The 27,202-nt window shown below is 43.3% G+C and overlaps 1 protein-coding gene across 4 annotated transcripts in view; it reads right to left on the reverse strand.

Moving 5' to 3' along the window:
• The window catches only part of LOC147892346 (uncharacterized), a 125,355-nt gene that overhangs the window by 91,703 nt on the left and 6,450 nt on the right, over positions 1–27,202 (reverse strand). For 2 of the 4 annotated variants that reach the window (XM_087388406.1, XM_087388404.1), the window contains exons 2-3: positions 6,641–6,788; positions 6,393–6,550 (exon numbers count right to left, since the gene is read on the reverse strand). The exons of 1 other annotated variant lie outside the window; for it this stretch is intronic. In XM_087388406.1, coding sequence (XP_087244532.1) covers positions 6,393–6,550; positions 6,641–6,737 — 255 coding nt within the window. In that variant the 5' untranslated portion in view covers positions 6,738–6,788. The remainder of the gene's footprint in view (positions 1–6,392; positions 6,551–6,640; positions 6,789–27,202) is intronic. One more of the 4 variants, XM_087388405.1, reaches the window with a different exon arrangement.

Consider the following 27,202-nt stretch of genomic DNA (forward strand, 5'->3'; position numbering starts at 1 on the left):
ACTGGTATACGGATTCCCAGGTAGCTTCTGATAGAGGTAAACCATGCCATGCAACCAACACTATGGGTATCTTCCGATTGCGTACTTGCATTGTTCCTCGGTCCAGGATTCCTTTTGGTTTGTGTCTTGCATTATCCTCTATCTCTTGAAACAAAACAAGACCCTCGATTAGTGAGCCATCTGTATGCAAAAATTTCTTTAAACGAGAAACATGAAACACTGCGTACACCTTACAACCCTGTGGCAATTCTAATTTATAGGCTACCTTGCCTATTCTTTTTAGAATTAACCATGGCCCACAATATCGAGGTGATAATTTAGCACACTCTCCTGCAGTCAAAGACTTGAGTGCGAAGAAATTCTGAGAAAAACTTTTTCTCCTTCCTTAAATTCTCTAACGGATCTGTTTTCATCCGCATACGCCTTAGCTCTATCCTTAGCTTGGCGGATGTTAGCTCTCGCAAGTGCTAGCATCTCCCGCATCTGAACCACAAAGTTCGCGGCACTAGGCACTTTCTGAGGTACTCCAACTATAGTTGGATTCGCTGGTCTATAACCATAGTTCAGCTCAAATGGACTGAACCCTGTAGATGAATGTTTTCTATCATTGTAGGCAAATTCTAACAATGGCAACCACTTGTCCCATGTATATTGCCTCAATGACACATATGCTCTAAGCAGATCCTCTAAAATTTGGTTGATTCGTTCCATATGACCATCCGTTTCTGGATGATCCCCACTACTCATTCCCAACTCAGTCCTTAGTGTCTCAAACACCGCAGTCCAAAAATGACCAGTAAATTTGACATCCCTGTCTGACACTATGGATTTGGGTAATCCATGCAAACGAAATATATGTCTAATAAATAAATCCGCCACTTGCGGGGCACTAACAGACTCTCTAGTTGGAATGAAGCGAGCCATCTTGGTAAGACGATCAACCACCACAAGGATAGAATCATATCCACCTTGTGTCGTAGGCAGACCTACAATAAAGTCCATGGATATGCTCTCCCACCTACCTAGTGGTATTTCCAAGGGCTGTAAAAGTCCGGGTGGCTTCACCTGCTCTGTCTTACTTACCTGACACGAAAAACAACGTGTCACATATTCATGAATATGCTTTTTCATCTTTGGCCAAAAGAAATCTCGTCTCACGAGATCATATGTCTTCTCGACTCCTGGATGTCCCGCACATAGGCTATCATGGCATTGTTGAATGACTCTCTGCCTGAGATCATTCTGATTAGGTACTACTACCTTGCCATTTCTTTTCAGCATACCATCCCTTATGGCATATCTTGCATAAGTTTGGCCTTTTCTGGATGCCAGGTCATCCTTTTCCCCGGGTTTGAATACATGAGCCTTAGGCCAAAGGCTTTGGACGAACTCGTCCACCTTTTGAGTTTCTCTAATCTCGGTCATTAGAGCACTCTCTAATACAGTGAAACTCATATTATGCATAATGCGTGACAACGCATTAGCAACTTTATTATCCTTTCCTCTTCGGTACCGAATCATCAAGTTAAACTCCTGCATGAGTTCTGCCCACCTAGCTTGGTGGCCTCTCAGGTCAGGTTGTTTACAAAAATGTTTCAGAGTATCATGATCAACATCAACATAAAACTTTGACCCATACAAATAATGTCTCCATGTTTTCAGAGCATGGACAACAACATACAACTCTAATTCATGAGTTGGCCAATTTCGTTGAGAGGGAGAAAGCTTCTTGCTTTCAAATGCTACTGGCCTTCCCTCTTGGAGAAGAACGGCTCCTACTGCAATGCCACTTGCATCGGTTTCAAGGAAAAACGGTTTCTTGCTTGTTTTATGGTGTTAAAACTTTCATGTTGATTCTGTCTCCATATAAAAGGTACTTTATCTGAGGTCAGATCAGTCAATGGCGATACTATTTCGGAATATCCTTTGATATGCCTTCGATAAAATTGGACAAATCCCAAGAATGATCGCAAAGCAGTCAAACTCTAGGGGATTGGCCAAGTCAGTATCGCAGCCACTTTCTTTGGATCCATTTCTACCCCCTCAGGAGTAATTATGAATCCTAAATATTCAAGTCTTACCATACATAGTATAGTTTTCTTTTTATTTACATAAAGACTGGCTTTCCTGCAAGTACTGAACACTATTCTTAAGTGTTCATACTGCTCAGCAATACTTTTGCTGAATATAAGAATATCGCCAATAAAGTGTACTACAAACTTTCCGATATACGGACGTAGTAAATCGTTCATAAGCATGACGAATGTAGCTGGAGCATTGGTAAGTCCAAAGGGCATTCATAATGTCCAAACCTGCTTCTAAAAGCGGTTTTATGCACATCCTCGGCTCTAATATGGATCTGATGGTAGCCACATTTAAGATCTATCTTACTGAAAATTACGGCTCCATGTAATGCATCTAGCAAATCGTCGATCCGAGCCATCGGATACCTGTGCTTAATAGTGATATTATTCAATGCTCTGTAATCTATACAGAGGCGAAAAGTATCATCTTTCTTCTTCTTTAATATCACTGGCGAAGCAAAAAGTGAGAAACTTGGTTGAATCTGCCCCAGCTTGAGGTATTCTTCCAGTTGTCTTCGTACCTCCGCCTCTTCGGTAAAACTCAACCTATAGGGAGGTCTATTTACAGGTTCTGCCCCCGGAATTAGTTCAATCTTATGCTGAACATTCTGCTCTGGAGGTAACCCATAAGGTAACTCATCCCTAAAACAATCAGAGAACTCCTCTGCTATTTGATCAGCCAGCTTGGCCATCTCTCCATTTGGAGCAACATCAGTGCTAGCCAAAGAATCATGAATCGGCTCTACCGATGCTGTACAAAGAAACAAAAACTCTTCTTGAGCCTTTCGAATTTCCATTACCGAAACCAACGGTCCTTGAGGTATATCTTTTTCACCTCGTAAGACATACAGCACATCATTCATCTTGAATTGATAAATGTGCTTTTTCCAATCTATAGCTGGATTCTTCCTAGAATGCTAAGCCTTACTCAGGGCTATGTCTGCATGAGCAAGCTTTGTCATTTGAAAATCAAGCTTCTCAGCATAGTCATGAATTCGAAGTTCCAACTGGGTAACCCTTTGGTCCCATACTTCAGTTGAACTTCCATCTGCCATTCTGATTGTATATGCATAGTCAGATCGGTTAGTCTTTAGTTTCAGCCTCTTTACAAGCTTGGAGTTAATTACATTGTGCGTTGACGCTGACTCAAACAACACAATGACATCATGATTAGCTACTTGCCCTTTCATCTTAATTAACTCTGTATCATTAAAGGCTGTATACCCCGTTGCTGCGGGCTTTGACAGGACATTATCAAGTGCACTAGTTACTAGCTTAGCAACAGACACACATAACAAAACAGGTACTGACCTTTGAGAAGATCCCGCTAGCTGAATCTGCATCTGTTCTGCTCTGGGACTTCCCTCCATTTCCACGTTGCATTCTGAGATCACCATCTCAGCCATCCGACGATCCTTGTTTCGTGGGACAATCTTTCCACTGATGAGGTTGAAGGCATCCAAAACACAAGCCTTCTCTCCTCGCTTTTTCTCTTTGCTCTGGGTTCAAAGAAGACTTCGACCAAGCCCGGGCTGCCATTGGTGTTACTTTTCTTTTCATTCCAATGGTGGTACTTGATTTAGGATTCTCAATTGGTTTCACCTGCTTGGCTTGACCACTAGGTTGTGAGGCACTCCCTTTGCTAATCCACTTCTTCTTAAACCTTGATCCGATCATTCAATCCAAAGATAAAATCTTTTACTTGGATTGACTGAGGTAGAGGTTCATAAACCTTCATTACACTTTCTCTAAACTCATCAATGTATTCTGCCACTGATAAATTTCTCTAATGAAGGTTTCGATACTGATCCCAAGCTCGGGATGCTTCGTCAGGAGGTAAGAAGTGTTTTCTAAATTCCTTTTTAAACCCCTCCCAAGTAGTGGATGCCACTCCATCTTTCTGCTGTTTTATCCACCACCTATCCGCTGCCTCATTAGATATATGGGTGGCCTCGCGGATTTTCTTCATATCATTTATGATTTCACAAATGGCGAAAGCCTCGTCCCGTTTGTGTAACCAAGTCTCAATGATATCGGAACTACGGTCAGACATACAACCAGAATACTTTTCTGGCCTATAATTGGCAATACTAGGCACCTTAGTCCTCCTAGGCTTGACCATATGAACACTGGACTCAGGTTCCATCGGAGTTTTACCCTTCTCTTCACGAGACGCTCTAGCAGACATACTATGAACCATTTTCCTGAGCTCAGATTGCCCTACATTTGCTTGTAACTGTTGCGCTAAAATCTGCTGCAAGGCATCTTCTAACATTGCAATTCTGCCAGAAAGTGTATGGCCTACTGGGCGCGACACTAGTGGGGTCGGTCGGACTCCCGACTCTACGGGATCCACCCTAGAAGCTTCTTCTACTTCCATTTTGGTCAATGGGTGTGTTTTTTTTTTTTTTAAATTAAATAAAACACCGCTTGAAACTGTATTTACAAATCGAAAGTCCAACTTCTAAATTTACAGCTAACTAGGCATATATCACACTGTAACCAAACCCACTTTTCCCTATGCTAGGGAAACTCCTGCAATCTGAATTAACTTAAACACGGAGGCAAATAAACTTAGAAGGCATAGAAAACTCCCTGGTCATTCATGTAGCATAGAGAGATCAAGCTGTTCATTCTTGTTGTGGCTCAGCTACACCCTCGTTGGAGACCCAAAACACCCCAGCTCTCACTTCAACAGTTATCGTCTGTTATCTGCATAGTACTCGTTGATAACCGAAATCTCCAAATAACAAAATGTCACAAGCAAGTCTCGTGACCACACAGTAGCTCTCTGCAGGTAGTCGTAACTCCAGTAACCTTGCCTTCAAATGAAGAGAGCCCTACGCATGAAGGCAGCAGCAGCCAACCCAATTCAAAAATACGCAGCTTTTCCACATCTAGTGCATATCAGCAGTCACAACTGAATTTACGCATGGTAGAATGCGTCATCTTTCTCATTCCAAAGTGATCAATTCGATGACATCTATGTAACTATTTTACTCACGGACTTCGCACTGCAATCAACCCACGATACGAACGCCAGCCAATCATATAATGTTCCGTCCCAGTCTTCAGCACTAACCAAATTCCTCACGCGATGCCAAAGAGCCCTGAAGGTACCAAGTTGTACACCTGCGACAACGTCTGCTAACAAACGACCTTGCGAGCATCAACGCTGCACGACCAAGTGACCAATACAACGGGCAACTCCAACTATCGGCTTGAGCAAATACTCCAACAACTGCTCTTTAGCGACAAGCCCAAAGACGACGACTAGCAGCTCTCCAACGACTAAGCAACATTCCAACCACGGGCTTTGCAAATGACGACCCTAAGCAACGTGCACAACCTCCAGTCAAGCACCTAAGGCTTCCCACCAAAGTCTTGCCAGTGAGCTCAGCCAATCGCATCTACACGCCGCTCTTCACTGACTTCTGCAACGATGCACTACAACACACCTACACACGGCCATAGCTCTTCCAGCTAGCCACGCTTCAACTCTCGTGATCCACCTGCACGCTCTGATACGTGAAATTCTGTCAATGCCTAAACTTTTACTCAATCACAGGCATAGGCACACAGATTATCCTCCCAGCCAACCTCGATGGTAGCAAGTTGTCAAGAAGATTACGCTACAAGAAAGCTCGTGCTTGCCAAATCCCAACGAGCCCCAGTTCCCTAGATGGATCTAGTATGCCACATGTCTTCATTCTAAGGTACCTCCTAAATGCATCATTTACCCCTCTCTTGGGGTATCATTGAATCATTTGCCCCTTGGCACATTTAATGCATTTAGACCCTTTAGCCTTAGATCCACCTAGTCTAGTGCCATATCACCCTGACCAAGGACCTTGACTTTAATTCCTTTCTGATCATTTACGTAAAGCTCAACAAATATAATACAAACATTGATCCTTTAAAGGAAAATGTCGACCGACCTTCCGAGGTCATGTTACCTCGACTTGAGTGTAACAAGTACTACAGTAAGAAAGTACTTACTTCAGATCACTTTAGAGTCTGTTTAAAGTTTTTTTAAAGGTGTTCTCTTGTGTCTAATGAGTCTTTCAAAAAACTTCTGCACCAGTACCCAAGCGTAATCTGACTCTGCATTTTGAAAAGGGCCCTAAATCGACTAGGCTACCCTACTGACAAACAATTTACCATTTTAAATCAGCAAGGGGAGATACTATAACCAATTTCAGCATTTTTTCTTTCGCTTGTATGTTTTAAGAGGGTCATACAATTTTAAAATGCTGTTATGTAGATCAAATACGATCCATCCTTCTTTTAAAATAAATGTGTTGCTACCTTTTGGCCGTTTGGCATGTGTGAACAGCTTCCCAGAAGTGGCTTAAGCAGAGAAGGTGGCAGCTGTAAACCTACACCTGCAAGGGCCTTGACTGCTCTTGAAGTTATGACTAATGGATAGGAACGCGAATCACCTGCTTTATAGAGCACTCCTGTCCCTTACCAGAATCCACAGAAAATGTTTAGGAAAAGACCAACGGTACTGGTCCACTTAGCATTTAATTCAGGAATCAATTTAAATAGCAAACCTCCTGCACTATTATCCATAGAGAAGATTGTAGGAACCGGAGGATAACGCTCAAAAATGTGAACATGAAAGCCTCTTTGAAGTAGATAATGTGTCATAAGACATCCTGCTGGACCACCACCAACTACAATGGCATTGGCTTCAGTTTCCTGTTACAAAAAACTTCAATCAGAGTCACATACAAAAAGGCTCAAGCTACAAGATCTCACCAACCCATAAGATTCAAGCTATTCTAAATGCTGTTGTAGACCCCTGCAATATAATGGTGTACTCTTGCTTGAATGAAAGGGCTTCCTTCTTGCTGTCCACATCTCAGGCTATGAGTGAAAACACTTATTTATATATACTTTATATCAACTTTGACGCATCCACACACCTGCTCCAAGAAGACAATACTTATCCTTAAAAGAATTCCAATTGATTCAGCAAGCACCTTTGGTGTCACTTCATCAGTTGATAATGATGTGACACCATCCCATGTCTTCAAGTCAAATCAATGTGGCTATCCGAGTGCAGAACTGCATATGAGCTCATCAGAGATGCTAAAAAATGATCCATGTATTGCTGCCAGAACTAAAAGTACAAAATTGAATTCGATAGGCAACATTTTCTCCTTGCTACATGCTGTCCAAAAGATTCAGTGGCTTAAAGGTGGGGCGACAATCGCCCCTGCAAGGAGCTTGGGTAGATGGTCTTAAGGATGCCATCTAAGTGGTCACCTAGTTGGGCTGCCCAGGTGGCGAAACCTGACTGGCTGACGACTCATATCTTCTCCCTGCTATATACTCCTCAATGAGCTTCAGTGGCTTAAAGTGGGAGAGTGGGAGACAATAGCTCCTGTAAGGTTCTAAGGGTAGATGGTCTTAAGGCTGCTGTCTAGGTGGCTGCCCAGTGCCCATGTGGCTGACATAAAATTGGCCTAGTTGAACCTGACTGGCTGATGACCCATATCTGGCTGATGATAGGCAACATTTTCTCCCTGGAAGTAGCTACACGCTGCTCGATGAGCTTCAGTGGCTTTAAAGGTGGGGGGACTGCAAGGGCTTGGGTAGATGGTCTTAATGCTGCCGTCTAGGTGGCCACCTACTTGGATTGCGCCATGTGGCCGACATAGAATCAGCCTAATTGAACCTAACTGGTTGATAACCCATATCTGGCCTTTCACCTAGCCCATCTTTGATGCCATATTTTTCCCTATGGCAAACCCTAAATGCACTCCTTATTGAACCAAATGTCTAGACAATAGGCCATTGACCTCCAAGACATGCTAGTATTTGTAGCCATGTATTCCATGTTGTTAGAAATCAACCAACAGAGGGTATGCACAGCGGAAGACTGATAGAATAGCCCAGGAGCTCACATAGTGTGTGTGGTGAGTGGAATCACAAACTTCTTAAACTTATGTGCATCAAATAGACGTGCATACTCATCAATAGACAATGATCCAGCCAGATATAGAAACTACCAAAATAATATATATTTCTGTCCAAAGCTATGGACACAATACAAAGAGAGATAGATCCAAAGTCCCACCAAAGCGTGGTCCTTTGATCTTACCACAACGTACTTCTACTATCTGCCGGATATCTCTAGAACTTAAGCCCTCGTGCTCCACCTCGAGCGTGTGTAGACTCTCTCTCCAGATCTCAGCTTCATATTGCCCTAGAAGACAGCCAAGTCCCAGCCCCAAGTAGAGCTCAGTCTGCAGCCCCTATTGCACGCTTCTGCCTCTTGGAAGTAGGCCTGAATACGTGTGCACTGCTGCTCCTGCTGCTCCCAAAACTGTTGGTGTGTTGGATGATATTATGAGGCCCAAGTGCCTCTTTTTATAGGCCCCAAGGGCCCCTTGAAATGGCCCACTGGGGCAGGCCTTCTGGCCGTGTCTGGCCGACTCAGTCTGTAGGAATCCCGCCCCCACCAGCCCTTTATCTTGGGCTGCAGGCAGCTCTACTTGGGCTGTGTGCCCTCTGTCTTTAAGTGGAGGCCTATCCCCCTTGCTTTGTGTGCCAGCTATCTCCACTCCCCCCTATGCATGGGGCTGTGGGCTGCTGGCCTATGTGGCCAACCAGCTCCCTCCCCTCACCAGTCTTGTGGGGCTATAAAACCAGGGCCTCCTGGCCCATTCTTTCATGCAGGGCCCAGCCCTTTGGATCAGCCCACAAACAGGTCTGGTTAGCTGGCTGTAACCAGCCCAACCAACCTGTCCAGTTAGGCTGCCATGTGCTGCTGCATGCCCTGCCATTATTGCGCCACTTGCAGGCCCTGTTGCAGGCCGTACACCTGCCCACGGATCCCGCCATCTGTTGCGCATTTTTCCTCTCTCTTTTCTGGGCATATGCTGCCCTAGGTCTCCCTCCCCCACGCTCTCCTCGTATGGGGGCTTACAGATGGGGAGGTGACCTTTCCAACACATGTGTTTGCCTTCATGACAAATATCCTGTGAAAAATCTTCTAGACTCCTCCCTTTGACAATCTATCTCACAATGATCTCACCTACCCATTTCCAATCAAATCTTAATGCACCAAGACCTACAATCCAAAGATGAATGGCAAACTGCCTCAGTCTGACATATGGATTTGCATAATCCATGCAGATGAAACACTAGTTTTATAAGCATGTCTATTGCTTGAGGAGCAATAGTCCAAGAAAAGGCTAGTGAGGGAAAAGATCCATCTTAGAATCATACCATTCTTGGGTACTTGGCAAACTCATATAAAATCCATGGATTTAAAATGAGAGGCCATGTGACTAGCCCCCCTTCGCCTTACTACGACACAAGAAACAGCAAGGCAAATGTACGTGAATATGTTTATCATCTTTCGACAAAAGAAATGACATTTTTACAAGCACACAAATCTGATCATCCCCAAAATCTCTCCCAAACCTCTCCCAAACACTAGCTATAGCTATGTACAACACCTTGTATGGTACATCCTAAGCAATTTTGGTCATCCTTAGATACCAATCATCCACAATCCAAGTATAATGAGTACACTTTTGCACCAAAGGCACTTGTCCAATTTCTGAGTTTCTTTCACTTCACTCGTTTGGAAAACTCTCTATCCATGTATAATTAGTACACTTTTGCACCAAAGGCACTTGTCCAATTTCTGACTGTCTTTCACTTCACTCGTTTGGGAATCTCTCTATATAATGAAAGTCGATTGGAAAACTCTCTACTACAATGAAAGTCATTTCAAAAATCTCTACTACAATGAAAGTCATATTATGCATGATATAAGATAAAGCAACAATGGCTGACATTGTACACACTCTCATGGACACCTAGAGCAGGATTCAGGTTCTTGTCAAGAGGCTACTGCTAGGAGAGCTGCTTTCATGAGGGATGCGGGTCATGGTGGACTTTTCTTTTCATATACAGCAACAGGGCCCTGCATTTGGATGCAGCTGACTAGCTACATCAGTTTCATTTTCAGCCAGATTATTTGTGATAATCCATTGGAAATGCCTGGGAATTCTTCTTGGCTGTGATGTATTTGGTCATACTTAACATCAGTATTTTTTCTGAAAAACTATAAGAGATAAAGCAACACGCTATTTCAATATTGAATTCACATCTCAAATGTTGCATGACCTCTACCTACAAAGCCTGGAGGCCACACAGGTCAAAATCCATGAAAAGATATCACACAGTAGCACATCTATCTCCATGTTAAAGACTTAAAGATGAAATTATAAGTCTCCATAATTTTTAAGGCATGGATAAGAACAGATCAATATTTCTCGTAAGTTGCTCAATTTCTATGAAAGGGTTCAGCTTGAAGGTTCAAGGCAAACTGCCTTCCCTCTGGGATGAGCACTCCACCTTCTATAGAGAGCGCTTATAATGGAAGTTCAAGGAATTTCGTGATTAGCTCTTCTTGCTTCACATTTAGCTATTTGTCTTTTTTCATTTTATTTTCTATGTTTTTCCTATATAAGGAGCACTCAGCCGTGATTCGTTAGAATCCGATTCTTATCAATGCTTGCTAAGTGATTGCATAGAGGGTACATGAGAAGGCCGTTTGTGGGCAACCATTGAAAGGGCATGGACTAAAGAGGAGCGCGCAGATCCGACACATTTCCAGGCTGCAGCTTACACTTAGGACTGTTTCTCTAAACATGAATTGAACTGATACCTACCGATAGACTTGGAGAGGTGCAGAAAACTGTAAGGGTCCAGCTTCCCTACTCATTTGTGCCATCTGCTACAAGGGACCACTGCGAATGTTAGCCTTAAGCAACTGAGAAGCATGGGTGCAGGCCCAAAAAGTCTTTAGTACTCATGCACTATGGGCGATCTGTAGAGGGACAGTTCCAACTGCGCAGTCTCAATGCCAATTTGGAAAATCCTGGTCCACTTTGGATGGTTTCTTGGATGCATGTGACTCAACAGCTATAGAGGAGGGCATTGACTGTCACATTGCTTCTTGGCCACATTGCTTCTTGGCTCAAATGCTAAGGTTTCAGAAAGCCATCAAGTCATGTTAGAGGGGCAATAGCAGTGACAGGGGGATCATTCTAAATGTACCAGGGTTCTAATGGATTCTGTTCCTTTCAAGGCCTTTATAAACAAAGGGGCAGTAAACCTCCCTGATTAAGCAAGTTCTGGAGTTGTACTGCTAAATTGATATTCTTTTCACTATAAAGGCTTAGCACTACTATGAGATCTGAATGTTGTGGTGCTCATTTGAGAACAATATCAGCCTTACGCAGGAAAAAAGCACACATTCTTGTAAGATACCTCTTTTCTTTCTGAAAGGTGCCTCCACTAGTGACAACGACTAGCATTGCAGATCCCGTCATGCCCTTCCCTCTTCTTTGACTACACCCAAGGCAGGCAACAGTGGCTTGCAGGAAAGAGAGAACCAGAACAACCCAGGTCTACATCAGCCAGAGGACTCCATTGCAGTCACTCAACCCCACCTGACCGGTTCCCTTAAAGGGTGAGGGGTAATGGGGATTGAGCTCTCCTTTGGTTTTGCATGGCACAGCCTGTCATCTTGGAATCTATGCCATCAAAATTAATGGTGCTTTAAAGCTAGTAAAATGCACGTCACCACCATAATCACCCATATTTATACATTGATTTTGACCAATCAGCTGACGTGGACTCTGCTCATGCAAGCAGGGTCTGGCCACTGTAACCAGGCAGGTCTTGCTTGGTAGGGCTTCACTGGGCTTCCATTGAAGATATGCCAGACAATGATTCTAATGAAGACAGTAAGAAGTGCCGGATAAAGAAAAGTAAGAAGAAAAAGAAGTTGAAGACTAAGGAAAAGAAGAGCAAGAGGGATAAACGTAAATCCACGAAGGCAGACACTTCATCTATGTTGGAGAAGCTATTGGAGCAGAATTGAAGAACCTCAGTATTGCTAAAGGCAATCAAAAGCCAGTGTGCTAGATTTTGCCAGAAAAATCACCCTACAAGAGTGTGCTGCTATAACCCCAATGCTAGGGTAAACCCACCACAGCAAGCAGCAAGGACTCCAGCTACTGAGGTGTTTTGCCTCGCTTCGGGAAATCTTACCAACTAGCACAAGTCATACAGGAGTTGGGTCAGTGATACCCCACAACCAAACTAGAGACTGCACGGAGATTTTACTTGGGTGCCTAGAGGGACTGCAGTGCGATACCTGCGATGTCATGTAGGGCTGGATATCAGGTCGAAGCAGCACACCAGCCGCAACAAATCATTGGCACAAACAGAGTTTTCTTGAGGATTTTTGGCACAAGCTCTAGGACAGCTACAGGCCAAGGAAGATCTCCCACTTCCATGGCTGTTGGCACACAGAACCCTTGAGATCGGCACCTCGCTTGGGTGCGGTCAGTTTTCCAGTTACATGCTCACGATTTTGCAGGAGTCTTAAAAGTTGACCTTCATCCATGCTCCAAACTTCACAGAGACGGTGCAGACACTTGGACACACTCATAGATGGGAGCTCATAGAGAGCGTCATTGCCTGGTACATATGAGCAGCTAGGTGCAGGTGGGCCATAGAGCAACAGACCACATCAGCTTCGGAGACAATGGCCAGCATTTGGCTAGATATCCTTCATACTCTCAGAGGTAGGTGGGAGAGATTTCAAGGAGATTCGGATCGTGCTAGGCGCAGGAGGGAGTCCGTTATTGGTATATGGTAGTCAGTCCCCTTCATTTCACAGATGGTGGCATAATATGGCATTATAACCCACCGGAATGGCTACTTGTTCAGCCCTTTCTACGAGGTAATCCAGGATATCCTTGTGTATTTTATATTGTAAGCTTCTTGGGAGTTGTATTTTCCTTGGTGTCCATGTCACTAAGGAGTTTATTAATACAAGTCTCTTTTCTCTGGGAAAAAGAACGAGCACTCAGCCCCTCTCTTCATCATTTCAGTGTAGTCGAGTTGGGAGGACACCAAGCTATTGCTGCTTTTGAGTTCTTTTCCGAAATCACTTGCATCAATCTCTAGGAAGAGCGCTTTAAACGATCAGCTAGTTTTAAAACAAGATAATATTTTTTGAGTAAGATCTTGGCAACTTCATGGACTGAATCAAAATCTTCTTGTCAATGCTCCTCCTCCACAAAGAAAGGGTACCTTTACTAAGGTCAATCATTCATTGACAACTTTATGTAAGATTAGTGCTTGATATACTTTCCATTAGCTAAGCGAATTTCAAAAAAGCCCGCTAACATTACTCGCCAAACACAACTACAATCAAGGGCACTTCTTTTAAAAGTTAGAACACAAGATTAGAGAGAATCAAACCTATAGCAAAGTTTAACTGCTTAAATGCAGTTCTACAAATAGGAGTTAATTCAAAATAACCTTGGGGAGACATATCCATGTTCAAAAGGCATCTAATATGCAAAATGAGAACTAGCTCACATGATCTAAAGTGGAGAAGGAAAGGTGGACAAGACCAAGGGTCCCAAGAGAAGAAAGAATATCCAAAATCTGCCCCACAGGAGAGGTGGAAAATGAGCAGCATGTACTCCTAAGATTCCGGGTCACACATCGGAGAAAGATCTGATGACAGTAGAGGCAGCCGGAAAAAACTATTGGAACAGCCAGCTACAAAGCTAGGAAGCTATCTAAAAGAAGCTTTGGAACACCGAAACAAAGTACTTGGGCTTGTTGGCTATGGCAAGCAATGGAAGCTCAGAAATGAGTGGGGGGAAGCCAAAAACGAGCTGCAATATTGAAAATGCTGCTACAATGAGTGGAGGCTCAAGAGGGAGCCAATATGACAAAACCCTAGGGCTAAATGCCCTAACTGGACTAAGCGTCCTAACTGAACTAGGTGGTACATGAACTAACTGTACCAACAGTCCTATAACTGACTGTAACTAGTCCTACAAGGCACATACCAAAGAACAAGTGGCACCAATGGATAGCCCATAGAATGGCTTACAAACCCCCCTCCATGGTATGGGCTCAAGTACTCTGGATATGGCTCAAGATACTTGGATATCTAATGTCATGGTTGCACATGTTCATCCTGTAGGGACATAGCAACCTATGACTGTACAAAGTACAACAAATCAAGTCACAAAAGGAACTAAGTTTAAAGCTTGCCGAAAAGCCTCAAACTTAGTCGAGGAGCGTTCGTGAAAAGATATGCCAAGTTGTCTTCAGTGGGAACATAAGACAACCTGCTAATAATCTCTCTTTGACATAGTGAACCTCAATATGCTTTGTGCGAGCATGGAAAACAGGATTCCATGCAACAGCAAAAGCACTCTGACTATCAGTGAAGATGACGGTAGGAGCAATCTGACATGCATAGAGATCTGCACGTAACTTCCGAAGCCAAACAGACTCCACTGTAGCTGTAAAAGCTGCTCTGTACTCAGCTTCACAGCTAGAAGTAGCAACTGTGCTCTGCTTCTTGCTGAACCAAGAAACGCATGAAGTACCAAGCATGAAATAGTTGCCACTATGTGACACATGAGTGTCCAAACAACCAGCCCGATCACTATCGGCATTGAAGTATCAGCCCCATAAAGAAGGCCTAAATGCTGAGTGTCTTTGAGATATCTGAAGACACGCTCCACGGCATGCCAATAGTGCATAGAGGGGCTGTGCATATATCTGCTCAACTGTGAGACAGCATACTATAGATCAGGTCTCGTATGGCATAAATAAATCAAACAACCAAATGCCTGTTGATAGAGAGTGACATCACATGCACCGTTGCCATCCTCAGAAGAGAAATGAAAACCAGGCTCTAATGGTGTGGATATTTGCTTGCAATCCTCAAACTGAAAACGTTGCAAAAGCTGTCCAATATACTTGGATTGTGACATTAAAATGCCCCCCTCACTACTAGCAAATTGGATCACCAGATAGTAGTGCAAAAGACCAAGATCAGACATAGCAAATGTCTTCTGCAAATCAAGCTTAAAATCTGCAATTTGCTGAGCATGAAATCAGCAAATCTGTCCCACTCTTGTGGATGTAGAGTGTAGCCTCTGAGGGGCTGTTCTGAAAGCCAAGGGTGAGCAAATGAGTATGTATCCGGGAATACCAAGCCCGAGGTGCCTGCTTCAATCCATAGAGTTTCTTTAAGCGGCATACCTTGCTTTCAGAACCAGCAACCTCAAAGCCAAGAGGTTGGGAAACATAGACCTCTTCCTGCAATTACCCATGAAAAAAAGTTGTCTTGATATCACGCTGATGGACCTCCCAATGAAAGTGGGCAGCAAAGGCTATAACAATGCGAATAGTAGTGATCCTGGAAGTGGGAGCAAAAGTCTCCTCAAAGTCAATGCCTTGCTACTGAGCATAGCCCTTAGCAACAAGACGGGCTTTGTAACGGTCCACTGAACCATCAGCTTTCCATTTAATTTTATAAACCAACTTGGTTCCAATGGCATTCTTGCCAAGAGGCAAGTCACACAACTCCCAAGTGTTATTATGATGGATAGAATCCAATTCAGCTTGCATAGCCTTCAACCAACAATCATTCTGAAAGGCATCTTTATGGCATAAGGGCTCTTCATTGCATGCTGTAGCAATCAATCCATAAGCAACAAAACTAGCATGCTCTTTCCGGACAGTTGCTCTAGTATGGGTTGGCAAAGGAGTATCTTGTTTGCTGTCTTTTTATGTGTCAAGGAGCCAACGGGGGACCTTTTTGGGCTCTTGGTTTCAGCTCTTTCCTGGTCAAGCGCCCCGTGCAAATTGTCCTAATCAATCAGAGGCATATCAGGCTGAATATCTGGCTGCACATGTGGCTGCAAATGACCAACAAAAGGAGGAGATGCAACCTCAGATGGAGGAGGACACCCTTGTCTTTTAGGTTCATGCAGGAGGCAGACTCCACAGATCTTCAAAGGACATTCTTTTGGAGGCTCCTTTTCAGCCTGTCACGATTGCAGGATACATGGAGATGGGTAGAGACTCACAGTGGTATCTTGATCTAGACCCCGTTCTCCTGACTATTGAATCTTGGAGGCTTTGGTGGTATGGAGGTTCCCCTATTAGATCCTTGCAGTGGGATCCACGGGAATGGGAGTGGATGGTTGCAGAGCACCGAGAGAAGAGCATCCCCTTCTTTCGTTACACGGTCAGAAATGCCAGGAGATTCTAGCTTAGTTGTAGAGGCTGGAGGCCCTCTAGAGCTTCTCATTGGGATACTTTTCAGATTTTTGCAGAGATGCAGAAAAACTTTTGGAGGAGACTTTGGAAATCCCTCAGGAATAGGAAAGTCACGTTATTCATCTGGCTTACTATTCATGGAGGGATTGCAGTGAACCTGAGGAGATCCAAGTTCAGGGCTGACCCTACTTGTCCTCGATGCCACTCAGCAGTTGAGTCAGTGTAGCACTGTCTTTGGGAGTGCACTCAGGCGAGGATGGTTTGAAAGGGTGTAGCTAGGATACTTTGCACTTTTCATAGAGCACCCTTCTTCATTACCTGGGGATCAGTTGCTTGGTTGTCACTCACTGGTCCACAGGCTTTCTTCGAGGGACATGATACGGACACAACTTTCTTTGTTCGACGACATCTTGTGGAGTCATGCTCCCTCCGAGATGTTCCGTTTACTCCATTCATAGCTCCCCACGCTTCTGTAGACACATCTTGGGAGATTTTGGCTAGTATCTCAGCATGGCATATTTGGAGAGCTAGATGTACAGAGGCTTTGGAGGACTCCCAGGTTCACCCTTCTCAGACTATGGCCAGTATCTGGACAGATACTATACACACTTTGATGGCCATTTGGGCGAACATATAGGGAACCTCTAGGACTACTACTGCTAGGAGGGTTGCTTTCCTCAGAGTATGGAAGGATTGTCCTTTCTTCTCTGACTCTCCTTCAGGGATGAGGTGGCATTTTCAGCCGCCACCTGGGATTTTTGTTTGCTCATTCTAAGCTGTTTTTTTCTCATGCTTGACATGATGTACTCCCGCACTTGAGCTTGCTCATCAAGCTGTCAAAGATATCTGGGACATCAACAATGGGTTGTTTTTGACATTCCAACAAAGGCATAGTGGAAGATTCATCAAACATAACATCTCGGCATAGTAGAGCTTATAGCCCTTACTCTTTGAGCTATACCCAATAAAAATTCACTTGACAGCTTTAAACTTGGTGCATGTCTGTGAAGGCACATGAATAGGCCAAGCATCCAAAAGTCCTCATGTGAGAAATGCGAGGCTTACGACCTGTCCAAGCCTCATAAGGTGTGATAGTCTGCAATGCCTTTGTGAGAAATTTGTTCAAAATGTAATTAGACATCCAACCACAGCTTGTTAGGCAAATGTTTGCCTTTCAACATGCACCTGGCCATCTCCATCACTGATCTATTCTTCCGCTCAGCCATGGGATTCTATTGAGGAGTATAAGGCACTGTGCATCGATGATGTATGCCACGTGAAGCCAAAAAAACAGCAAACTCCTTTGACATATATCCACCCCCCTGTCTGCATTAAGGTGTGCAATGGGCAGCCCACTCTCATTCTCAACCAAGGCAATAAAATGTTGAAGCATGAAGAAACTTTAGATTTGGATTTCAAGGCAAAAATCCAAATGTACCTCGTGAAGTCATCAATAAAAGTGACAAAATAATAGAATCCCCCAAGAGCTGCAACTCGCATGGGTCCACAAACATCACTATGAACCAAATAAAGCTTGCGTGAGGCAACAACTCTCCCATCCTTGGGAAACGCAACACCAAGCAAGCAAGGTTCACAAACATGCTTTGAAGGTATATGCATTTTGGGAAGATCAACAACCATACCATCCTTATATAGCTTCACCAAAGCCCCAAAGTTGAGGTGTCCAAACCTCTCATGCCACAAATGGGTGTCTGCCATGGTAGAAGAATCAAGAGAAAAGGCATGTGCATCTGCAAGTGCAGCATCATCCAAACATCTATCATAAGCATCAAGTCTATAAAGACCTCTAGTCAATGTGCCAGTCAAGAGAATTATTATTATATTCTAAGCAGTGGCCAATGTAATGTAATAAGTGAGTTAGGGGCACTTTTCCCTCTTAGAGGTTTTTCCCCCTAACCATGGTCTAATCTCTAACTACGGTTAGTGATTAGATAGGGTTTTGTCACTTAGACAAAACCCTCATCTCTTTCATTATACTTCACTTCAGTCACTTCAGTTCAGTACACTTTGGGGAGTCAACTACGTTCAACTCACTCTCTGTTTGCACACTCTTGCTCTTCTCTTGTTTTCTCACATTTGGTATCAGAGCACTTTCTTCCCAGACCTGCTCCCAGCTCCCAGCTTCTTGCTTCCAGCTCCCGCACTTCGGCTCCCTACTCCAAGCTTCTGTCCGTACAGCTCCACCTTGCGACCGTACAGTCCTGTATGACTGTACAAATCTGTACCGCCTACCCCGTACCAGCCTGTGCCGCCATTCCATACAAGTACATAGTGCTGCATTTGTCCGTCCGTACGTTGTACGGACTGACAGTTCCGTCGTACAACTCTATAGCAGCTTTCGTATAGAGCAGTCTGTACACCCGTACGCTCTGTAAGCGCCGTACACCTTGTACATCTACGCCATCCGTATAGTGCGTTCGTCATCCGTACACCTGGGACGTCCGTACAAGTTTCGCCGTACACATGCGATGTCCGTACAACTGTATGGACTGACAGTCCGTACTGTCCTGCATTCCATATCTCTGCTTCCGTACATTTTGTCCGTACATTGTACAGATTCCGTACAAGCAGATTGTTGCAGGCTGAAGGTGTCTGGTGTCCGTCATTTTTTTGCAGGTTCATTTGCAGGTTGAGTTGTGCATTCAGCCATTGTTTGGCTTAGCTTTTGGGAGCACATTTGAAGCTTTTGCAGACATTGCAGTTGATTTGCAAGTTTTGGAGAATTTTGGGGCTTTTGCAATTACACTGCAATTAGGCAGTGAAATTTGGGGCTTTTGCAGGCAGAGTGCAATTTATGTAACATTTGGGGCTTCCAGAGCATTTGCCCTCTTCTGTATGCAATTTCTCGCAAGAAATTTGGGCTTTTGCATTTGGGTTGCAATTTTGCAGGTAAAAGAGCATTTTGGAAGTTTGCAAGCAGTTCTGGACTCAGTACAAGTCAATTTGCAGACTTTTGCCATTTTTTACAGATTCTATTTGCAGATTTTTGGGCATTAAGCAGAGCATTTTGGTACATTCTAAGCCTTGGATAGGCTGTGACAGTATTTGTCATTGTGGGCAGATTTTCTTTATAGATTTTACTTGTGCATTTGACATCCTAGAAAGGGATTTTACTTGGTCAGTTTGTTGTGTTTTTTGAGTTTATCTGGCAAAAAATGGCTCAGAACAACCCCAATGAGGTGTTCGGAGTTCTCACACAGGAGGATAAGTTGGATGGCACCAACTACTCCTTGTGGAGTTTCATGGTTCGCAATATCTTGGTTGGCAGACATCTTTGGGATTATGTCAATGGAGATGAAGCAAGACCAGATACAATGGCTACACCTGTCACTCCTATAGCTGGAGGCAGGGGTAGAGGTGCAAATGCAGCACAAGTAGTTGGAGTAGCCACTCCAGGAGCTCCCACAGCAGAGCAGAAAAGATGGGACTTTAGAGATGCACAAGCTCTTTCAGTGATTCTGTTGAGGTTTATTATACATCACATTCAGTCATGCAAGACATCAATGGCAGCTTGGGAGATACTAGAGAGTATGTTTGCAGCAAGAAATGATGCCGGAGTTCCCTTTCTGAAGCGAGAGCTTTTCCATACGCATATGGATGAGGGAGATTCCATGAATTCTCACCTCACAAAGCTTCAAGACTTGAGGGAACAATTGCTGAATATTGATGAAGTCATTCCAGATTCAGAGATGATTACCACCACTCTAAATTCTCTTCCCGAGTCCTATCTCAGATTTCACACCTCGCTGAATTTGTCATTGAGGGGGGGCAGCAATCCTCTCTCCTTTCACGAGTTGGTAGGACTTCTGTTACAGGAGGAGCAGACTCGCAGAAATATGGCAACCCAGGTTGGCGAGCATGCCATGCCTTCCAAGTTCAAGCCCAAGGGTAAAGGGCAGCAAAAGCCACATGCCAATCAGCCCGCACATCAGCATAAAGCTGATTCAAGACAGCCCTCTTATAAGGCAAAGGGTGATGCAGATAAGCAGAAAAAGAAGGGCATTTGTCACTTTTGCAAGAAGCCGGGTCATTATATTGGAGAATGCAAGAAGCGCATAGCTAAAGAGAAGAAAAGGGATTCAGGTATGGTTGTGTCAGATGCATCAGCTCCACATTCTCATGATGGGGGAGATGTTGCAGCCAACTTTGTGGAAGAACACTATGCCTGTTTGTCTTGTGCTTCAGATTTTTCAGTGGGTAGTTCAGATGCTACAGCCACTAATGATGATGACCCTTATGCTTTCTTGACTTGCAATTATGATCCTTCAAAGGATGCATGCTCTCTTAGTGTCAATGAGACACTTTATACTTGGTATTTTGACAGTGGTGCTTCAAAGCACATGGATGCGTCAATTTTACGAGCAAAAACCTATGAGCAAGTTTATACGAGCGTGTTTTTCAAGAGATTTTAAAAATAGTATTTCTTTAGGAAACATGGTTTTTACACTTTTATTTTCATTAGAACTAGATCCCTTTATCATAAAAATATACAAACTAGTCACTCATTCATTTTTACATAACATAAATCTTCTTATTCATAGACATCCCTTTGTACCCTTGTTATTACCTTAAAAAAGTATTGAAAAATAATTCATTTAAGAAACGTCCCTCATAATCACTCTCAACATAATAATATTATACATAAATAATTACTTATTAAACACATTTATATCATATGGCAATATCTTTCAAGTGTTTTTATAGTATTAATAATAATATATTTATGGACATGTTTCTACAGAAGTTTAAATTACTGTAAATAAGTATTAACTTGGGCTTATATATCACTCTCATAAAATACATGTAATATTGAATACTATATATGCAAGGTTTTCTAAAATATAACCCCATAGATGTGCTCAAATGGGGTTTTCCGATCGATTTGAGTGGCTGAATGACTATATTTGGACATTGGATGTGAAAGTTATGTCACTTTTAAAAGTGCTGTCCAAGGTAGTTTCGCCAGCGAAACTACCTTGAAAGACCTTGTTCAAAGAGGTTTCGCTGGCGAAACTACCTTGATGGCTTGCTTCAATGAGTTTTCTTTGGAGAAACCCTTTCATGAAGATAGGGTGAGAGAGGTTTTTCAATGTCACCCCCTATTAAGTAAAAAGTTGTAAGAAGGATCATAAGGGAATTTTCATAGAGAAGTCTACTTTACATGTGGGTTTCTTCAAAAGCCATCCCATTATGTTCTCACCATTCCCAAAGATTCACATAAATATTCGTGTATAAAATAGGCATTCCTATAATACTTTTCATATTTCTAAGTGAAACTATGTTTTCTTCTGATCCATTTTTGTCATATTTTTGCATAGTTGGAAGCTTTTTTTTTCCTTCGCTCGGACGCTCGAAAGATTTCGCTCGGAAAATGCTCGTCCCCAAAGCACATCACTTCCAAGAAGAGTCTTTTTGTATCTCTACATCCTCCACCCACCGATTCTTCTTATTTAGTGTGTGGAGTGGGAGACATTATTCTCACATCCACTGATGGCATAGATTTAAGAATTTCAGATGTACTCTATGTGCTAAGCATCAAGAAGAATTTGCTTTCAGTGTCCTCTCTCAATAGAGGAGGATTTCAGGTTGTTTTAGATGATGATAAGTGCGCAGTCAAAGACAAAGAAAATGACTATGCTTTGATGTTGTCTATCACTTTGTATCGGGGTCTTTTTCAGCTTGATTTATATGAAAAAAGATCCGATCTTGCATTATCAGTGGGCACTCCCACTGCTGCGATGCAGAATGCGGAGTTATGGCATGCCAGGTATGGGCACATGAGCTATGGCAGCTTAATGACACTTCAGAGGCATGATATGGTTGATGCATTGCCTCCTTTGGAGTCGCCTCCTCCTCATGCATGTGAAGGTTGCATTCTTGGCAAGATGCATAGACTTCCTTTCAAGAAGGATGGTGTAGTGAAAGCTACACGGAAATTACAGCTTATTCACAATGATGTCTGAGGTCCCATGAGGACACCTGCTTTTGGGGGTATCTTTATTTTGTTACATTCATAGATGACTTCACCAACTACACTTGGGTCTATGGTCTCAAGGCAAAAGCAGAATTGTTTATGCATTTCAAACACTTTGTGGCTATGGTTGAGAATGAGACAGGACTCAAGGTGCAAACACTTCGCACAGATCGAGGGGGAGAGTATATGTCTCATGAATTTGAGGCATTTTTGAAGGAGAAAGGTATCACGTATCAGCTTACAGTGAGGCTTACACCTCAACAGAATGGCAAAGCTGAGCGGAAGAATCGCACTACCATGGAGATGGATAGATGCATGCTTACAAGTAAGAAGTTGCCTCACAGGTTTTGGCTTGAAGGCCTCATGTGTGCCAACTATATTTTGAATCGGGCTCCCACAAAGGCTTTAAAGACAATCACTCCCTATGAGGCATGACATGGGAGAAAGCCTTCAGTGGACCATTTCAGAGTTTTTGGTTGTGTTGCATATGCCCACGTGCCTGTGGAGTTTCGACACAAGTTGTCAGATAAGGCACTTAAATGCATTTTTGTGGGGTATAGTTTACAAAGCAAAGGCTATTGTCTCTACAATCCTGCTACACGCAAGATTTTTGTGAGTAGAGATGTTATATTTTCTGAAAATTCAGCACATACACATGCTGAATTTCAGATTCCAGCTTCTTCAGATGTTTTGTTTGAGGGGATGCTTCCTATCGCATTTGGTTCCCCCGCTGAAAATCAGAATTTACAGCAACCTCCTCCTGATCCACATGCCCCGATTCAGCCACCGACTGATTTTGTACCTCCATAGGGTGTGGATGAAGTTGTCAGGTAAGAGTTTCAAAAGATACACGCAGCCAAAACAGTCTTGAATTGGTTGCTACAGACTCTCAGGGAGAGTAGGCTTGAGGCCCCATTGCCTGGCAAGACTCGTAGTGCAATAAGGCACGCAAGGGGGGGCTCTTTCAGTTGAGACAGCTTATGCAGGGACTCTTTTTGATGAAGAGGAGCCTGACTCTTTTGAAGGAGCAAAGGATAATGTGCATTGGATGCATGCCATACACAATGAGTTGCAGTCCATAGAAAAAAATCAGACTTGGGATGTTGTGGATTTGCCACCAGATAAGCATGCCATTGGTACCAAGTGGGTTTTCAAGGTGAAAAGGAAGCCAGATGGGTCTATTGACAGGTACAAGGCACAACTGGTTGCCAAAGGCTATGCACAGAAGAAGGGCACAGATTATGAGGAGACTTTTGCTCCTACATCTCAGATGACCACCATATGGTCAGTTATTGCAATGGCTGCAAATTTTGTGTGGAATGTCCATCAGTTGGACATAAAAATAGCTTTCCTTAATGGGGACTTGCAAGAAGAGGTTCATGTCAAACAACCTCCTAGATTTGAACTTTCTGGCAATGCACTTCAGGTTTGCAAGCTTAACAAAGCTTTATATGGGCTGAAACAAGCCCCACGTGCATGGTATGCCAAGATAGATCCATTCCTGGCAAGTAAGGGATTACACAATAGTCCCACGGAAAGCACCCTCTACATCAAGAAGGATGGGGGGGATATTTTGGTCATCATTCTTTATGTAGATAACATGCTGCTCATAGGGTCAAATGAGGATATAATTGCAGATTTCAAAGCTGAGATTTGACATGATAGATTTAGGCATGTTAAATTTTTATTTGGGGATCCAGTTTATACAAGACAAGTGTGGCATCGTTATGTCTCAATCCAAGTATGTCCAGAAGCTCTTGGATAGGTTCAACATGCATGATTGTAACCCTATTGCCACTCCCATGGAGCTGGGGCTGAAGCTTACTATGTATGATGCTGGTGAATCAGCGGATGTCACACTTTACAGCGAGGCTGTTGGATGCCTCATCTACTTGTGCAATACACGCCCCGATATTCAGTATGCAGTATCTCATAGCCCAAAGACAACACATTGGCAGGCTGTAAAACGCATCTTCAGATATTTGCAAGGCACAAAGTCTTTTGGCTTGATGTTTCCCAGGGGGAGTGACTTGCAGATGCATGCTTCTAGTGATTCACATTGGGCTGGAGACTATGATACCAGGTAGTCCACTAGTGGTAATTGTTTCTTTTTGGGCAACGCTTGCATTTCTTGGCTGAGCAAGAAGCAATCTACAGTGGCTACTTCCTCATGTGAAGCTGAGTACAAGGCAGCTTTCAGAGTGACAGCTGAGTGTGTTTAGCTGCGACGTTTGTTCACTGATCTTCGTCTCATATTGGAGGGTCCTTCTCCAATTCTCACTGATAGTCAGAGTGCTATAGCAGTGGCAAAGAATGCTGTGTTTCATGCTCGCACGAAGCACATTGAGGTTCATTATCATTATGTCAGAGAGAAGTTGCATGTAGGGGAGATCAGTATGATCTGTGTGTCAACACATGACAATGTTGCAGGCATCTTCACCAAAGCACTTCCACGTGAGAAGTTTGAGGCATTTCGCAGTGCCCTAAACTTATCTCCTTTTGGTGATTGATCACTACCTTGTACACCACATTGGCACTGTAGGGGGGCAAGAACACTAGAGATTTGGGATTTGGTCTGCAATTTCTTGTTTGATTGCAATACATTGGGTCAGATCAGAGACCATTGAGTCACTTTTGCAGGACATTGAGTCTTTTCTGCAGGACATTGAGTTAGATTTTTATACATTGGGTCACATTTGCAAAAATTTCAGCAAAATTTGGGGCTTTTCTGCATTTGCCCTCTTTTTGGCCTATTTGCCCTCATTAAATTTGGGGCTTTTGCCAGATTTTCTGTTTTTTGCAATGAACATTTCCTGACATAGTCACATTAGGGTCAAATCTGCATTTGCCCTTTGATTTGGGCTGGAAATTTGCAGAATATTTATTTGCAGATATTTGCTGTCATTTTTGGATAGCCAGTTCTTTGCAGTGATAGCCTTGAGGCTTTTGGATTTTCAGGTCTTTTTCAGGGTACCCCATTTGCAATGGCTGGGAACAATCATGATCTATTTGGCATTCTTCGTGAAGATGATATCCGATGTGGTCTTATCTCATGAAACATATTCTTGTTGCAATGCATTTCTGGAATATTGTTTCTGGGGTTGATCTGAGGCCAGTCAATGTTACAGTGGTTGCATCTACTGCTGGTCCCTCTATAGAGGGTACTCCACCTGATGCCTTATCTTCTAGCACCCCTACTGTTGTTCCCCCAACTCAGGAACAATCAAGATGGGATGCAAGAGATGCAAATGCACATTCCTGTATTGCTTTATCATGCAAGAGAATCATTATTCCACACATCCGGTCTTGCAGGACAGCAAAGGATGCTTGGGACAAATTGGCTTCTCTTTATCAGATTCACAATGAGGCACGTGTTGCATTTTTAAGAAGACAGTTGCAGGAAGTCACTATGAATGAAGGTGATTCTATGGATGCATATCTGACAAAGGTCAAGGACCTCATGGAACAACTTGCCAATATTGATGAGGTGGTGCCAAATTCTCAGCTTGTCAGTACCACATTGAATGGACTGCCAGATACATATCAAGGGTTTGCTACAACCCTTCGGTTAGTGGCCATGAGTAATCCAGACCACTACTCTTTTGATCAGCTGGTTACTTTGCTTTTGCAAGAAGAGCAAAGTCGTGCTAATAGACAAGCCATTATTCCTGATCATGCATTTGCTTCACAGCAGACAGGAAGAGGCAAGGCTTCCAAGCCTATGGGCAAGCCTAAATGTGCGCATAGCAGTGGCAATTCCTCCAATGCATCTAAAAATACAGCAGATAAGTCAAAGAAGAAAAGATGCAACTATTGTCGCAAGCCTGGACATGACATTTCAGAATGCAAGAAGCGCATTGCTTCGGAGAAAAAGAAAGCAGGATTGACAGTTAATGCCTCACATGCAATTGAATCCCACGAGCCAACAAATGCTTCACATGCACATGCTCTCCAGGATGATTGGGCATGGGCTGTCCATTGTTCATTTGATCCCTCCAAAGTTGATGCACTTTTCACTGCTAATAATGCTCAGTCTTGGTATTTTGATAGTGGTGCTTCCAAGCACGTCACATCTTGCAGACAGTTGTTTCATTCTTTAGCTGATGCACCTCGAGGGGAGACTGTCACATGTGCTAATAATGCTTCCTATGCTGTAAAAGGAATTGGAGATGTGCAGCTCACATCCATTTCAAGCCATCCTATCACTTTGACAAATGTTCTCTTTGTGCCTGGAATTGAAGTCAACTTGATTTCAATTTCAGCAACTGCCACTTCAGGTTTCAGAGTGATTTTTGATGGATACAGATGCCTAGTATATGATCTTCGTGATGACAATGCCTTAGTCCTCACTGGCACTTTGAAAAAGGGGCTTTATCACCTTGATGATCACTCAGCTGTACTCTCTATTGAAGCATTTGCTATTTCAGATTCACAGCTTGCTGAAACTCATCTTTGGCATGAGAGAATGGGTCATCTCAATTATAGAGCTCTTGCAAAGCTACATTCACAGCAGATGGCAAATGATGTACCTCAAACTAGCAGATGGCAAATGATGTACCTCAAACTCACACAGTTTCCAAACATGTGTGTGAGGGTTGTCTTTTGGGTAAGATGCATCGGTTTCCTTTTCAAAAGAATTGTCCAAAACTCTCACAAAGGAAATTGCAGCTAGTACACAATTTAGATATCTCAAAGGGACTCAGAATTTAGCCCTCTTCTATGGTGATCAGGGCTCACTTACCATGCATGCTTACACGGATAGTGAATGGGCAGGATGTTCCGACACTAGAGTGTCACATACTGGCAATTGTTTTTTGCTTGGCAATTCATGTATCTCTTGGCTTAGCAAGAAGCAACCAACAGTTGCCACATCTAGCTGTGAGGCTGAGTACAGGGCAGCTTTCACCGCTATAGTAGAGTGTGTTTGGCTTTGACAGTTACTTACAGATCTTGGTATTCGCCAGACATCCTCCACTATGGT

Source organism: Dipteris shenzhenensis, chromosome 17 (genome assembly GCF_047967505.1).
Source record: "Dipteris shenzhenensis isolate YYH24624 ecotype China chromosome 17, Dip_SZ_1.0, whole genome shotgun sequence".
Classification (NCBI taxonomy): domain Eukaryota; kingdom Viridiplantae; phylum Streptophyta; class Polypodiopsida; order Gleicheniales; family Dipteridaceae; genus Dipteris; species Dipteris shenzhenensis.